Here is a 17,040-nt window from a genome sequence, read left to right on the forward strand (position 1 = left end):
ACATTAAAGCGCATTTGAAATGTTTTAATAATATTTTACAGAAGTAGTTATTTTGATGTGTCAACTAAATCACGTGTAAAGAAATTAGTTGTCATTTTATTTGTAGTGCATTATTTGATTTGCATTTAAAGTGAATATATTTTAAATGTTCTACATTGCAACTCAATACAAATTGTGTAATTACAGGTATATTTAAATAGATGACACACTAGTTTCAATAGAAATGACTTTAAAGTATATTTTAGTTGATCATAAATGCTTGTCAGTATTCGGCAGTAACTTTAACCATATTTCAAATCAATAAAAGTAATCATGAAATTACATTTAAAGATGTACTGAAGTCCTACTTATGTGGGTTAAAAACAGTCCTAAGTTCAACTAACTGCCTTTAATATAAAAATTATAATATTTTTATTCATACATTTAAATTAATTAAACAATTAAATATTATTAAATGAAAAATAATTGTACATAACATGCAATTAAATGTCCAAAATCATTACATTTAGCTGACACCAGTGATGGAATTTAACAGAGGCTTAAGGCAAAAAAAAAAAAAGTCCCCAAATATATACAAAAAAGCCCATCAAATTTAATATAAAGGGGCAAAAAATGCCCCTGCACAGTTAAACTAAATCTATTATTGCTGTCAAGATTAAAGTGAAATGTGAAAATGAAATGTGTTGATTGCTGTATTAAATGTAGATCTGCTCACGTTGCATCAGATTTATTTATTTATTTATTTTTGTAGCATTAAACATTATAAACCATCATACACATTTCTGTTGAGCTTATGAATGTAATGGCCAAGTTTTGTTCAGTGCATGTTTGCATCTTAAACAACATAAATAAAGTGCAAATAGAAGTAAGCAATTATTTTTGCAGTATAGACAACTTCTGCGAGTTATAATCTAAAATCAGCCAACAAACCATCTTGGACTGGTTTAGTATGTTTTTTGCATTATTCTAATAACTACCCTAGTAAAAAAAATAATAATAAAAAAAAAAAAAAAATCATAATTTATTTAAAATACATTTATTTCATACTAAGTGCACTTCAAATCCATTAACATATTTATTAACATATCACTTAAGACTTATTGATATAAAATTATAATTCAACTTTATTTAGGGGATTTCTTTATTGCACAATATACATTTCTTAATACTAAGCCTAAAATGTGTTTTAATATGACTATTAATAAGGATATTTAAAAAGTGTGCCTGAGGTACAATAGTTCCACTTTAGCACAATCAAATGTACTTGAGTATATCTTTAGTTGGACTTCAGCACAATTAAAGTGCATGAAGCACAAAATTAGTTTTTCTAATTTAGACTTTAAATATACCAGTTTAGTAGGCAGGGTATTTTTATAAAGCACATACATATGTATTTGTAGTATACTTAGCACAAAATAAATGTATTACAAATACATTTGAGTATTTTTTTCTCTAGGGTAGACTGTAATTTCAGACTCACGCTCATAGACTCGTCGTGTTCCCTCCCGCCTGTCAGTAAACATTGGGAATGGAGGCGGGGCTCTCCATGACTCCTCCCCCTCGCCCTCGCTGTACGGGGAGTTTTCCGGAAGCGGGGCCAAACTGAGCGGAGGCCCGTCTGGACGGGACGGCAGGGGTCGCGCATCAAACGTTCGCTCGCCTCGAGGATCCGGGATACCGAAGGGAGGGCCAGGCGCAGTTTCATAATCATCCTCCTCCTCATAGTAACGACTTCCACTGGAAATGAGTCGAGTACAGTTACACACAATCAGGGTATTACAGTGTGTTTTTCAACTGCTTACACACATTTTCAAAACTTTGCCTCTTTATTTGCACACACAAAATGCAAAATGCCTTGCAAAATGAAGCACTGCATTCAAAATATCACAAACACATCTCAAAAGCAAACATTTGTCTTACATTGTAAACACCTTTGCCATAATATTAGATTTTTGGATATATCATATACACATAGTTACTCAAATTTTTTGTGTGTTTTTGTGTGTTACATATAGGGGTGTGTGATATTGATCAAAAATTAATATCTCAATTTTTTTCTGGGATTGTATCGATAACAATATTTTGCTGAGTGTGTTATTGTGCTGATATCTTAAGGACTGTCGTGGACAGCTGACTCCTAACGTTTTTGATATTCTTCATATTCTGTGTGGTGGTCAGTTCACACTGGTAGAAATTAATCTTTTTCTATAAGTTTAAATTGATTTTTACCTGTTATGGGCATTTTTACCTTTACCATTTTTCTAAAAGTGTACATTATCTTTTGATTTTCAAATTCTTATATTTAATCAGTGAATTAGAATAATAAGACATTTGGGCTGTTAACAAGCAAATGAAATCAGTATCAATAAAATGAATGTTTGCAGTGCAGAGGAAACACAGAAGAAGCTGCATCTGAAGTGGCTTTTAGATGTATTTACACACTACTGCTTACTGCAGAACATGAATGCATTTAACCTGCAATTACAAATGCATAAATACTGTTTTGATATATTAAACATAAAACGTTGAATACTGTTATTTGAAATTATTTAAATAATAAAAATAAACTATAAATGTGAAATCACCAGCAGGTGGCAGCAAGTCACTGTTAATAAGTGAGTCATTGCGACTGAACCGAATCATTAAAATGGTTGATTAGATAGAATTGTGTGTTGTGTTTTGCCAAAAGTGTTTTATGAAATTGAAAACTGAGTCAAAGGCCAAGAATTAGTGTATGGCTTTGCAGATTTGGTGTGTGCTTCTGGCGTTCGAGTGTCAGGTTTCAGAAATTGTGCGACAAGTAAAGATTTTGTGTAGTAGTGTATCGTTGGAGTGACCCACTCACCCCGGGGCCGGCTGCCTGTAGGGGGCGTCTGGGAGCCCGTATGAGCTGGGCGGTCTGCCTCTCAGCCCGGATCGCCGTCCACCCGCTCCCACGGGACTGTAGTCATCGTAATCAGGGGATATGTAGTCGGGGCGTCCCGGCAGGGGTTCGGGGTACTCTGGGGGGCTGTACGGCGGGCGGTACCCACCTCTTCCAGGCAGGGTCCCCGGGCCTAAGCGCTCGTAGTAACGAGGAGAGTTAGGAGGAGGACCGAACTCGTTACACAGAGCCTCATAGGCCTCTAATCAGGAGTCAGACGGAGAGAAACCGAATGAGTGTGTGAGGGTTGGGCAAAATGTAACTTAATTTCATTGGAATGAAAATGAAACTAAAACAACTAAACAGACAAAAACAACAAAAAAGAATCTTTATTTTCACCTCTGAAAAAGAAGTACGGAAATAATACACTTAGAATATACTTAAGTGTGAACTAAATGTAATGTTACGGACACTTAACTGCATGTTATTCACAATTAAATTATATTACAGTTGAACTATCAATGCAATTTAAAGAGTGTTTTTTGACCCACTTAAGTAGGACTTCAGTATGTTTATATGTAATTTCATAATTACTTCTATTGTCTTTGAAATGGTTAAACGTACTGAATGTACTGACAACCATTTAAAATATGCATTAATGTAATTTCTATTGAAACTTGTATTTAAATATATTTGCAATTGCATATTTGGAATAAAGTTGCAATTTAGAACAATTAAATATTATATCAAATAACACGCTACAATTAAAAATATACAGTAATCCAGTGCTTTACATGTGCTTTAGTATATTAGTAAACACATTTAACATTTAAGCAGTGTACTTCTTTAAAACAAAACAAAATATTATTAAAACATAATGATTTCAAATGTACTCGAAAGTAAAACTATTAACTTGACATCATTACAAAGCGCACTTTTTAAAAGTCTTCTAAAGTGTGTTAAGAAACAGCCATGAAAGTGTCTCTCTTTAAATCACTTAAGTGGTCTTTTATTTCAATAGTATTATATTATCTGCAAGTACAGTTTTTAATTGCATACTTTTGAGATTTGAAGTACGCTACAAGTGCACATTCAGTACATTTAAGCACACTGCTTTCACAAGGTTTGTAAACCTGATTAATGTTGTTTGGCTTGATTTTAAAGACTTTATTATTCCACTGCCTGTGTAATTTATTAAATAGGTAAATTTGAAATGTGATGTCAAATCAAATTCAAATTCAAGAGTTGAACTGAATTTAAAAGGCATTAGATGCGTCCCCAAATATACTATGCACTTATACACTATGTACTCAACTGTGTAGTGTATGAATTTTGTAAGGTTATTTTGTCATTCATAATTATAGTCTGATATCTCCTCCCCCTCTGTGAAGTAATTAAAGCTGTGACTGTTGAGTGCATGAAGTGTCCAACATTCCACACTTTTCTTTTTGGGTTAATTTAGTGCATCATCCAGGTATTTAAAGTGCGCTTTTTTTGTTTTTGGAATTTTCAGTGTGAACTTGCACTATTTATGCTACAAAATGACAGAATAGTGCACAAGTACGCAAATTGGGGCACATCGTCAATCCAGTTCTGAATGGCACGCAGTCCTTTTGTGTGTGTGTGTGTGTGTGTGTGTGTGTGTGTGTGTGTGTGTGTACCTTCATCTCTGCGGGGGCAGAGGGCACACTGCAGACCCCAGGCCTCACCATACAAACAGCAGCACTCAGTGAAGGTCAGCTGAGCTCCTAACAAAGGACTCTGACACACGAGACTAGCTGTGACGTGACGCCAACAGAAATTTAAGTTCTCATCTGAGAAAAACACAGACAGACAGACAACAAATAACCTTTAAAAAGGTCTTAAAGTTGTCATTTGACACATCGCAACTTTTGTTTTTTTTTCCATTCTTAAAGGGACAGTTCACCAAAAAATTAATTCTGTCATCAATTACTCACTCTTATGTCGTTCAGAACTTATAAGAGTTCCATTTATCTTCAAAACACAAATAAATTTAAATAAATGTCACACAAGTGTTTGAGCTTCCGTTTACCATATTTGATGAGCTCTAAATGTGTGTTGGTGAATATGTGAATAAAAACGTAAATTAAATCTGTTCAAATTGCTTGATTACAGGGTCTTTACGAACTTTTTTTTAATTGTGAATTTTTGGTGAATTGGACTTTCAATGGAGGGACAGAATTATTTCATTCAAAATATCTTAATTTGTGTTTCTCTTAACATATAATTCTTTTAAAAATATACTAAAAAATAAAAATATATATACTACAAATATACAAAAAAAACATTGCAATCAAATAAAATTCTATTATCATAGGGACACAAATATTTAAAAAAACCTCTTTAAACTGAAACCTTTAACTCATAATTTATATAAAAATATATAATAAAATGTATAATAATTTTAAAACAATACACCTTTAAAATGAAACGCTTAACATATCATCTCTATAAATATATGTAATAAAACACTTCTAGTAAAATAAAATATTATTTCATTATCATAGGGACAGAAATAGTTACTGAAATAAAAATAAAACGAAAGACTTAGCATATAATTTATATAAAAATATATAAAAATCTATAGCAGTAAAATTAAATATAATTCCATTATCATAGGGACAATTAAAAAAATAAAAATAAAAATAAACTGTCCTTTTAAAAATATATAAGAAATTAAGTATAAAATAAAAAAATAAATATATTGTAGTAAAATCAAATATCATTCCATTATCATAAGAACAAAAAAAAAGTTTATAAATAAAAGTAAAAATAAAAATAGTTACATGGCCAGCATGAAATACTGGTGGATGCTAAATGTTATCAAAGCCAGTGGCAGGGAAGTCATTGTAGTCTGTGTGTATCTGTGCATCTCTCACCCTCAGCGAGGCCGCTTGCATTGACACAGTTGCGCTGTGTGTCGTCCAGCACTAGAGGGGGCTCACATGTACAGTAAAACGTTCCCAGTGTATTGACACACTGACCGCCAGAGCAGGTCTCCTCACTCTCACATTCATTATTATCTACAGGAAGACAGAGAGACACAAACATCAGTCTGCTGTGCTGGCATCTATCCCAGCTGGCACTGGTGTTTTGAAGGCTGACCGATGCACTCCAGCAGATCTGTGTCGTAGTAGAATCCGCTGGAACAGTAACAGGCGTAGCCGGGAATGTTGTTGACACACATGCCGCCTTTACACACCTCCGGGTCAAACAGCTTACACTCATCCACATCTGTCCGGAGAACAAACACACTCAGATTAGAAACAGCCAATGCTGAGAGACTTACGGGACGTTTATGTGAGAGTCTGTTTACCCTTGTAGCTGAACGCTCCTGTTTCGGTGGTGATGTACCCTCTTCCGCTGGGACACAGCGACTGGAATTCCACTGAACGGAGAGATATTGATGACGGGAAAAAGTCATCTGTGTTAAAACTTGAATTTGCACTTGAAATCTTAAGCATATTTTTAATACTGTCCTTGCAGACAATATGGTACTAATGCAATTTAAGTGCAATTAAAGAGAGACACTTTCATGACTGTTTCTTAACACACTTAAGTAGACTTTTAAAAAGTGCACTTTGTACTAATGTCAAATTAAAAGTTTTAATTTAAAGCACATTTAAAATCATTATGGTACAGTAATCTTTTGTCATGTTTTAAAGAAGCACACTTATTTTGATGTGTGTTTACTAACAAAGTTAATGCATTTTAAATTGCAGCTTAGATTTAATATGTAGATCCAATAAACTTAGAAATGTGTAATTACAAATATATTTAAATACATACATGTTTCAAAATAAATTATATTAAAGTATATTTAAATTTCAAAGACTTTTGAATTATGAAATCACATTAAAATGCACTTAAGAATGTTCTTAAAATTCGTAAATTCGGTTCATAAAACAAATGTAATAAATTAATTAATTTTAACAATTACAATTTTAATTAATACATTTAAACTATTTTAATAAACTATAAATAATTTTCATTAAATAACATGCAATTAAGTGTCCAAAAACCTTATATTTTCTTATTATATAATTATTATAGTTAGTGTTATTATATTATTATATAGTAGTCAACATTTGTATGGATCAAAATCTTTCATCAAAGTAAAACCAAAATGCGTTCTTGTCTTACTTTGATGAATTTTTTTGATCCACTTCAAATGTTGACTACTGTAGTTCACTAAATTAAACTAAACTAAATTGTTACTTTAAATAAGATAAAACTTAACTGAAATGCATTTTAATATTACAAATTATTTCAGCTAATTAACCAACATTTATCATTTTAATGTAATTTATCATGATGTATTAAAAAAACTAAAACTGAAAAAAAAACGTTTTATAAAAAACTAAATAGACATTAAAAAAACTACTAAAATATACAAACCCCCCAACAAAATTACTAACACACACACACACACAAACTCAATGAACTAAGTGAAAATAAACAAAATTAAATTAGCTGAAATTTAAATGTAAAATCTAAAAATTAAAACAGATAAAACATATTAATAAAAAGTCGTACCTCAACGATTCTAAACTAACACTGATTCATTCACACTTAAGTATATAATTTTAAAGTATATCATTTCTGTAATTACTACTTCACAGTATGCTAAAGTGTACTTATTTTTCACAAGGCCAGACTCGTTTGCCGCAGCATTTGCTCAGTGTTAGCGTGTGTTTGTTCACCTGTTCCCATCTCAGGACAGACGTCATATTGGCACATGAGACCCCAGCCCTGTCCCGCTGTACAGCAGCACTCCTGCAGCGTGGTGTTCTGGGCCAGTATCTTGCAGGAGTACGGCTGCGATACGCTGTAGTAACACTCTCTCGTTTCTCCAGGCCGAGTCTGCGGCAGAGAACCGGACGATCCAGACGAACCGCGGCCAGACGGCTCCGACCGACCTGCAGCCAATACACACTTGTAGTTTACTTCAAATCTTGAAAGTATATTTTTAAAAAACTGTACTTGCAAATAATATAAAATTACTTAAATAAAAGGCCACTTAAGTGACTTAAAGAGAGACACTTTCATGACTGTTTCTTTGCACACTTAAGTAGACTTTAAAGTTCACTTTGTAATGATGTCGGAAACATCTGTACTTTAAAGTACATTTTAAATCATGTTTAAATAATATTTTGTAATGCTTTAAAGAAGTACACTAATAAACGTAATTATGAAATTACATATAAAGATGTACTGAAGTCCTAGTAAGTGGGTCAGAAAGCACTCTTAAGTTTAACTAATTGCATTTAATATAAATGTAAACTATAATATATTTGTATTTATTTGTAAATAACATCCAGTTAAGTGTCCAAAAATTCACACTCAGTTCACACTTAAGTTTATTCTTTTAAAGTACATTATTTCCATAATAAGTACTCTTTTTAAAGGGCATTTAAAGTGTACTTATGTTTTTCCAAGAGATTAATATTCGTTTACACTTTATTTCGATAGTCCACTTTAGACATTCTACTAACTATAAGTTGCAACTACATGTCAACTAATTATCATTAATTTGCAACTACATGTCTACTAACTCTCAGTAGGGTAGGTTTAGGGTTAGTAGAATAAGTTGACATATACTTGCAAAGTTTCTCATAGTCAGTATGCTGTATGTTGTGGACCCATCAAAATAAAGTGTAAGAAGATATTAAGCAGACAGTCTACTAATACTCTAATGACTGCTAGTTGACATGTAGTTGCAAAGTTACTTACTGTTAGTAGAATGTCTAAAGTGGACTATCGAAATAAAGTGTTACCTAATATTCTTTCAATAACAAAGGTATTGCTAAATATAGTTAAATCTAACTAAAAGAAGATTATTTACCCAATATTTGCATGAAGATTGTTATTTGTACGACACAGAATTGCTGCCTATGAGTGAATCAGTCACTGGACAGGTTGCTACATTTGTAGGCAGCGGAAAGTCAAGTAGCTGACTTGTTTTTGGAACAGAGGCATTGTGTTTGTTGATATATTGTTTGTTTATGTTATATAAAGCACCTTTATTACAGCAATGTAAAGTAAACTGCTATTATTTTCATCATCATTATTATTAGCAGTAGTTGTAGTCCTACCAGTAGAGGGCAGCACTGAAACAGAGCTACAGTAGAGTGTGTGTGTGTGTGTGTGTGTGTGTTACCTGCGCTCTCTCTGCTCACACACTGGCCTGCGAGCGGGTCGAATTCCTCCTGTCCGTTCTCACACTCACACGTGAACGAGCCCTCGACGTTCCAGCAGCGCGCAGAGCCACACACACCCTGCATCGTCTCACACTCGTTTATGTCTGCGCAGAAAGAGACACAAGTGAAAAAGAAGTGTACTTCATTGTATTGAAGCTGCACTTGTAGTGTGCTTCAAAACTTAACTGTATATTTAAAAAAAAAAACTTAACTTGCAGAAAATATGATATTAATGACATATAAAGACACTTATGTGGCTTAAAGAGAGAAACTTCCATGACCGTTTATTAACACACTTAAGTAAACTTAAGTTTAACTTTAAAGTAGTATGGACAAAACAGGAATAATACCTTAGATTTATTATGTAAGTGGTCAATTTGTATTCATTCGTTCCCTTGTTTTAGTTAAATCATGAGCACATCATTCCCACATCATTGCCTTTCATTTTATTTATATAGTATAAATAAAATAAATATAATTTATATTATTTTTCCCACCCATGACACACGGAAAAAAAGACAGACTTTTTAAAAGTGGACTTTGTAATAATGTCATAATATTATTATTATTTTTTAATTTTATATTTATATAATTTAATTAAATTCAATATAGAAATTACATTAAAGTATATTATAGTTTACCGTGGATGCATGTCAGTTCATTCAGCAGTAACTTTAACCATATTTCAAAGACAAAATAAATAATTATGAAATTTCATATAAAGATGTACTGAAGTCCTACTTAAGTGGGTCAAAAAAGTGTAACTAATTGCATTTAAAATACATTTTTGAAGTATATTATTTGTGACCCAGTCATAAGTATGTAAATAATTTTTTGAAATTGAATAAATAAATAAGATTTATAATGAATAAATAAGCTTTCCATTGATGTATGGTTTGTTAGGATCGGGCAATATTTGGCTTATTTGAAAATCTGGAATCTGAGGGTTTCAGATTCCAGAAAAAAATAAAATAAAAAATATATATATATAATATTGAGAAAATCGTCTTTAAAGTTGTCCAAATGAAGTTATTAGCAATGCATATTACTAATCAAAAATTAAGTTTGAATATAATTACGGTAGGAAATTTACAAAATGTCTTCATGGAACATGATCTTTGCTTAATATCCTAATGAATTTTACCATAAAAGAAAAATGTATAATTTTGACCCATGCAATGTATTGTTGTTTATGGCTACAAATATACACATGTTACTTATGAATGCTTTTGTGCTCCAGGGTCACATTTCTGTAATAAATCCTCTTTTTTTAAAGTTGTTTTCCTGCAGTCATGCACTCACCCACACACATCTGTCCGTCGCCGGTGGACTCGTAGCCCTGGTCACACAGACACTGATACGTGCCGATCAGATTCTGGCAGAAGGCGTGATGTCCACATACCGTCTCGTTAGCGCACTCGTTAATGTCTGCGAGAGAGACCCAGCTGTCATTCTGCATGTGTGTGTGTGTGTGTGTGCATGCATGTGTGTGTGTGTGTGTGTGTGCGTGCATGAATGTGTGTGTGCGTGCATGCATGCATGTGTGTGTGTGTGTGTGTGTGTGTGCATGCATGCATGTGTGTGTGTGTGTGTGTGTGTGTGTGTGTGTGTGTGCATGCATGCATGTGTGTGTGTGTGCGTGCATGCATGTGTGTGTGTGTGTGATTTGCTGTCTGTCAGACTCACCCACACACTCTCCGGAGGCGGTGATGTGGTATCCGGGCTCGCAGGACGCCACGCAGCGGAACGAGCCGATGGTGTTCTCACAGCGCTGGGATCCACACACCAGTCCCTCTGAGTCCAGACACTCGTTCACATCTGCAGAGCAAACGCCTCAGCTGAGATCTGTCTACACACACACACTCATCCCTGCACGACGACAGCGACTGACACAGCTACACTTTACTCACCGTGTGGGAGCTTCACACTCCAAGCACAAATAAAGTGTAAAACGAAGGGAAAAGATAGAAACAATAATTCTCATTTCAAATTATATTACAATAAATTTACACTTTTTATTACGTCTCTATAATGACTTTATCCTTTTTTTTGTCCAGTGCTGAAAATTTGCCCAGACTTTAAGTTTCCACTCAATAATAATAATAAAAAAATATTTAAAAAATCAAAGAAATTCTACTGTGAACTTTCCCCTAAGAACTTCTTTATTTTATTTTATTGTATTCACATGACATGCAGAAGAAAATTGGGTAACACTTTATTTTAGGGTCTCTTAACTAGTTGCTTATTAGCATGCATATTACTAGAATATTAGCCATTTATTAGTAGTAATTAAGCACATATTAATGCCTTATTCTACATGACCTTATTCTACATCCCTAATCCTACCCAACAACTAAACTTAACAACTACATTACTAACTATTAACAAGCAGCAAATTAGGACTTTATTGAAGGAAAAGTCGTAGTTAATAGTGAATAAGTGCTCCCTATTCTAAAGTGTTACCGAAAATTGACTATATATATATAATCAATAAAACAAACAAACAAACAAAAAAAACCCTTGTTACATATACTGTGTTAAGCTAACTGAGGCTTGTTATAGCACTTGCATATTATTGCTCTGTTTGATTCTGATTGCATCTATTGTCCTCATTTGTAAGTCACTTTGGATAAAAGCGTCTGCTAAATGACTGAATGTAAATGTAATATAAAAGTAAATATATGTTTTAAGTTAAATATGTCTCTAGTTTAATTTAAAAATCATGGCCATATCTTTTTTTATTTACTTTAAATATATTTTATGGGCACATTTTAGTTTGTTTATTAATTTTTTAACACCATGTTAGGATCGGGCTATTTACATGGCAAACACAAGCTCAGCATCATAATCCATAAACTTTTACATTATTATATAAAACATTTTAACTTGACATAAAACAAAAAATCTAAAATACATTCAGGTGATACATTACAAAATTGTCCACTTAAACATCCACATTTTAGTAATTTGTTTCATTGTTTCAGTTAAATCATAATGTTGTATTAATTTGTCCCTCATTTGGCCACAATATTGTATTTTTTAACATTATGTCATGTTTAATTAATGAAAAATTAATAAAATTAAATAATATTTAATTATTTTAAGAATTTCTGTTGACAGTACTGTCACGGTTAAAAAAAAAAAAAACAATTTTCAAAAAAAAAAAAAAAGAGCCAGACCACAAAAGTGATAGTTGCTTTACATAAACTGAGAGTAGCTTTACTGGATGAATTTTTTTTTTTCAGCATTAAATTGTAACATACTGGTTGAATGTTTCCCCAATAAAACCCCTAGTTGTGATAGTGTGTGTGTGTGTGTGTGTTTTACCCAGGCAGGCGGTTCTCTCTGGGTTGGTGGTGAAGCCGGTTTGGCAGTGGCACAGGAACGATCCCTCAGTGTTGCTGCAGCGGCCGTCCTGACAAACTCCCTCCTGAACACACTCGTCCACATCTGGACACACACACACACACAACGCATGAGATCATCCCACGCAGAAGCCATCAGTAATAATGCTCAGTCTCACAACAGTTTTGCTCTGCTCTGGACGATTCAGATGGAGCTGAATTCACAGGAACAGGGAGACCGGATAACTGCGCATTAAGTCAAATTAGCCAAATTACTGAACATTGCTCCATGATTAAACAAAAACATGTGTCTTTTATTTTCCACCAATTCTTTTCCACAATTTAGTTTTCATGAGCATTTTACACCCTCTCTCTGACCCTCTGAATCAAACAGGCTGCTTTTTTCTATACTGTTCTTTTAAGATATCAGTGTAAAACCCCTATGAGTGCCATATTAATAAATACATTTTTGATTAAAATTTTCTAAAAATAAATAAATAAATAAATGTCACTAAATAACTAAATAATTTAATAAAAATGTATAATAAATACACAAACAAATAAATAATCACTAAAATGTCATTAAAATAAATAAATGTTTTAAAAATAAATAAATTAAAATAGTTCATAAAATGTAAATAAATAAACATGTAAATAAAAAAATCGGTAAACAAATAATTAAATATAATATAAATATGTGTCAATTAATAAATATATGTCAACAAATAAATAATTAAAATGTCATTAAAATAAATGCATGTGTTTAAAATGAAATGTGTCGATAAAACACATAGGTTTCAAAAATAATGAAATGTGTCAATAAAATAAAAAAACTTTTCTGCAGAAAAAAGCAAGGACCTACATATTTTTATAATTACTAAACTAAATATTTTCAATAAAAGTATATGCACTTACAATATAAATTATTCAATACTAAATTATTTAATACATACAAAAATGATCTCCAATTACAGGTTGCCTTCAGTACATGAGTGTGAATGTGCAGATGTTCCCCTTTATCTCATTCTGCGCAATTATCCTGCATCTTGATTTTATCTCATTGGGTGTGTGGTGGACGTGTTGAAAGGAGAAATGTTTACTTCAGCCGTTTGACTAATGCAGTTACGCCAACAGAATCATTCCATCCGAGAATTAAAGAACATTTCACATTGGAGAGACTGAAACAACTCCCTGATGACAAGGTCCAAATCTAAATTCAAAGACGCTGAGAAAAGCACCGGTCACGCTATAACATTTCCCCACATGTTTAGTGAGAAATGGCAGCTTGACGTTGGCTGTGCATCACGTCTGGTGTCATACCTTGGCAGGACGTCCCGTTAGCGGCGCTCCTGTAGCCCTGCGCACAAACGCACTTATAGGACCCGTCCGTGTTCACACACTCTCCGCTCGGGAAGCAGAAATCTCCTTCCAGACACTCGTTAATGTCTGAGCCAGACAGAAGTGTGTTAAAAACAAACTCATGTGTGACCCTGGAGCACAAAACCAGTCACAAGAGTCTGAAAGCTGAATAAATAAGCTTTCCATTGATGTATGGTTTGTTAGGGTCAGATAATATTTGGCCGAGATACAACTATCTGAAAATATGAAGGGTGCAAAAATCTAAATGCATCTAAATATTGAGAAAATCACCTTTAAAGTTGTCCAAATGAAGTTCTTAGCAATGCATATTACTAATCAAAAATTAAGTTTTGATATATTTACAGAAGGAAATTTACAAAATATCTTCATGGAACATGATCTTTACTTAATATCCTAATGATTTTTGGCATAAAATATATTTTTTTTAATTTTGACCTTAAATTTAATTGTATGCAATGTATTGTTGGCTATTGCTACAAATATACCTGAGCTGCTTATGACTGCTTTTGTGCTGCAGGGTCACATATCTGAAATATTGAATATCATTCAAAATAAAAGTTTTTGTTTACATAATATATGTGTGTATAATATATTTATTATGTATATAAATACACACACATGCTTGTATATATTTAAGAAAAATATGTTATGTTTATATTCTAAATATATTTATAAATACTATAAATTATATGAATATATACGTATATGTTCATTTTTCAAAATATATACATGCATGTGTGTGTATTTATATATACATAATAAATATATACAGTACACACACATATATCATGTAAACAAAAACTTTTATTTTGGATGCGATTAATCTTTTGACAGCACTAATCTGAACAGAAGAGGAGTATAAAGCGATAATATTTGTCTGACCTCTGCACTGGCGCCGCGGTCCGGCCGCTCTGAAGCCCGGTAAGCAGTCGCAGCGGTACGAGCCGTCCGTGTTCACACACACGCTCTGCAGCCCGCACACGTGAGCACTCACACATTCATCAATGTCTGAAGGGAAAACAAACAGCACGGGTTAGCAGTGAAAGTGCACAAACATACAAGCTGGGCATTTATTCATTTAATATTTGCCTGACAATACAGGTTTAGTCTGACATGCATATCACTTTTTCTTCTGCCTTGTCGCTTCCCTATTATGTCAATCAAGCTTTTTGCACCAAAAATAGACATAATTTAGTTTTCATGACATTTTACGGCCTCTCTCTGAATCTTTTTGCTATACTGTACCTTTAAGACATTTATTTAAAACACCTATGGAGGATTTTTAATGCCTTATTAATAAATACTCTTTTTCATTAAAAGTGTCAATAAATAAATATGTCAGTAAATTAACAAATCAAGAAATGTGTCAATAATTAAATTCATGTCGACAAATAAATCTTGAAATGTGTCAGTAACATAAATGCATGTTTTACAAAAATAAATTCTAAAATGTGTCAATAAAATGTAAAAATAAATAAATAATATTTATAAATATATGCTTTAAAATGAATAAATAATGAAATGTCAATACAATTAATAATTATGTTAATAAACAAATTATGTTAAACAAAAATAAACAAATTATGAAATGTATCAATAAATACTGTAAATATGTATCAGTAAATACTGAAATACTGTCAATGTCAAATAAATATCTGTCAATAAAATAAATGTTTTAAAAATAAATAAATAATGGAATTATTAGTATTAGTACAATAAATGTTTTAAAATGTTTAATTTAAAATGAATATATGTTTAAAAATAAATAAATCATGAAATGTATCAATAAATATTGTAAATATGCATCAATAAATACTGAAATACTGTCAACATCAACATCAAATAAATGTTTATATAAAAAAATGAAATGTCAATCAAATATAAAATAAATAAATAATGAAATATATCTTAACAAAATGAATAAATATGTTTTAAAAATGTCATGAAATGAGTAATACAATTCATGAACAAATGTTTAAAAATGACATAAATCAATAAACTGCAATTTATGCTGTTATGTATTTACTGACACATTTCACGATCAGTTATTTATTAACACATTTGACTCATTTATTGAAAAACATATCACAATTTTTTTTTTTTTTTTTCATTGGCATGCTAGTTTTATGCTAGTTCACTGCAGTATAAAGTTTACTATAATAATATAAATATAGAAGGTGAGGCGGATCCTCTCCGTCACTGCGACTGAAACGTCCGGCGGATGCAGATCATTGGCTGAGATCTGAGCTCTGCCATCTGCAGGCCATACGCCGTCTTTCACAGGCCAGAGAGGAAGGAGGAGCGAGAGAGTGAGCGCGAGTCTGTCCCTGGAGGAATGAAGCTCTGACACATTTGATGCCGTTCATTTGCCAAAGCCAACTTCTTGCACTACATCCTTTATTCTGTGGCACGATGCTCCAAAGAGTCGCCAGCAGAGCTGCTGTTTGCACTCAGAGAGCTTCAAGACGACTTGACAGTGCGCACAGTAAGTATTTAGACAGATTGAAGCGCCTGTGGTTTATCTCTGACCTGAGCAGCGTCCGTTCTGCATGCTGTGTCCGTCTCTGCAGGGAACGCACTTATACGAGCCCGGAGAATTGAGGCACTGCTGCCCGGGACACTGCAGCGCATCCAGACACTCGTCAATATCTAACACACAAACAAACAAGAACCACGTGATGCTACAACAGTGTTAGTATAGTATCAGTGATATACTGTTATAGTTTTTGCAGATATTGTGAATTAGATTTTACTTTTGCATTTTCTGTTTTCAGTTAAAGTTTTAGTGATTTTGTTTTGTGTATGTTTTTAATATATATATCACTTTTATTAATATTTATTCATTACTTTTTGTTATTTTAGTACTTCAAGTTACAGTAAACAACAATGATAAATGTGTCTCTGGTAGTCAACAGAAATAAAATAATTTTTACAATAATTTTTTTTTTCTATTTAATTTAACATTTACTATAGTTTTTGTTAATAATTTGAATTAGATTTGAATTTATTTTTCTATTCTCTGCTTTTTTGTTGTTGTTGTAATTTTTTTTGTCTTTTTGTCATGTTTATTGTTTTACCCCAATATGTCTATATAGTTTTTATAAATTCTTAATTGTTAGTTTTAATTTATCTAGTTTTAGTTAATTTGGTATTTTGTTATACTAAACAAAAGTGAGAAATGTTGGCTGAAATAAAATTGATCTTTCTTTCAGTTATTTTATTTCAAGCAGTG

The 17,040-nt window shown here is 32.4% G+C and overlaps 1 protein-coding gene across 3 annotated transcripts in view; it reads right to left on the reverse strand.

The window, feature by feature from the left end:
- The window catches only part of LOC131524011 (latent-transforming growth factor beta-binding protein 4), a 95,608-nt gene that overhangs the window by 1,840 nt on the left and 76,728 nt on the right, over positions 1-17,040 (reverse strand). For all 3 annotated transcript variants that reach the window (XM_058750712.1, XM_058750711.1, XM_058750713.1), the window contains 14 exons: positions 16,338-16,457; positions 14,691-14,816; positions 13,749-13,874; positions 12,412-12,534; positions 10,771-10,902; positions 10,387-10,512; positions 9,045-9,188; positions 7,588-7,803; positions 6,201-6,272; positions 5,990-6,118; positions 5,764-5,907; positions 4,525-4,677; positions 2,846-3,125; positions 1,481-1,737 (listed from right to left, as the gene is read on the reverse strand). In XM_058750712.1, the coding sequence (XP_058606695.1) occupies positions 1,481-1,737; positions 2,846-3,125; positions 4,525-4,677; positions 5,764-5,907; positions 5,990-6,118; positions 6,201-6,272; positions 7,588-7,803; positions 9,045-9,188; positions 10,387-10,512; positions 10,771-10,902; positions 12,412-12,534; positions 13,749-13,874; positions 14,691-14,816; positions 16,338-16,457 (2,148 nt within the window). The remainder of the gene's footprint in view (positions 1-1,480; positions 1,738-2,845; positions 3,126-4,524; positions 4,678-5,763; positions 5,908-5,989; positions 6,119-6,200; positions 6,273-7,587; positions 7,804-9,044; positions 9,189-10,386; positions 10,513-10,770; positions 10,903-12,411; positions 12,535-13,748; positions 13,875-14,690; positions 14,817-16,337; positions 16,458-17,040) is intronic.

This window comes from Onychostoma macrolepis, chromosome 18, assembly GCF_012432095.1.
Source record: "Onychostoma macrolepis isolate SWU-2019 chromosome 18, ASM1243209v1, whole genome shotgun sequence".
NCBI lineage: Eukaryota > Metazoa > Chordata > Actinopteri > Cypriniformes > Cyprinidae > Onychostoma > Onychostoma macrolepis.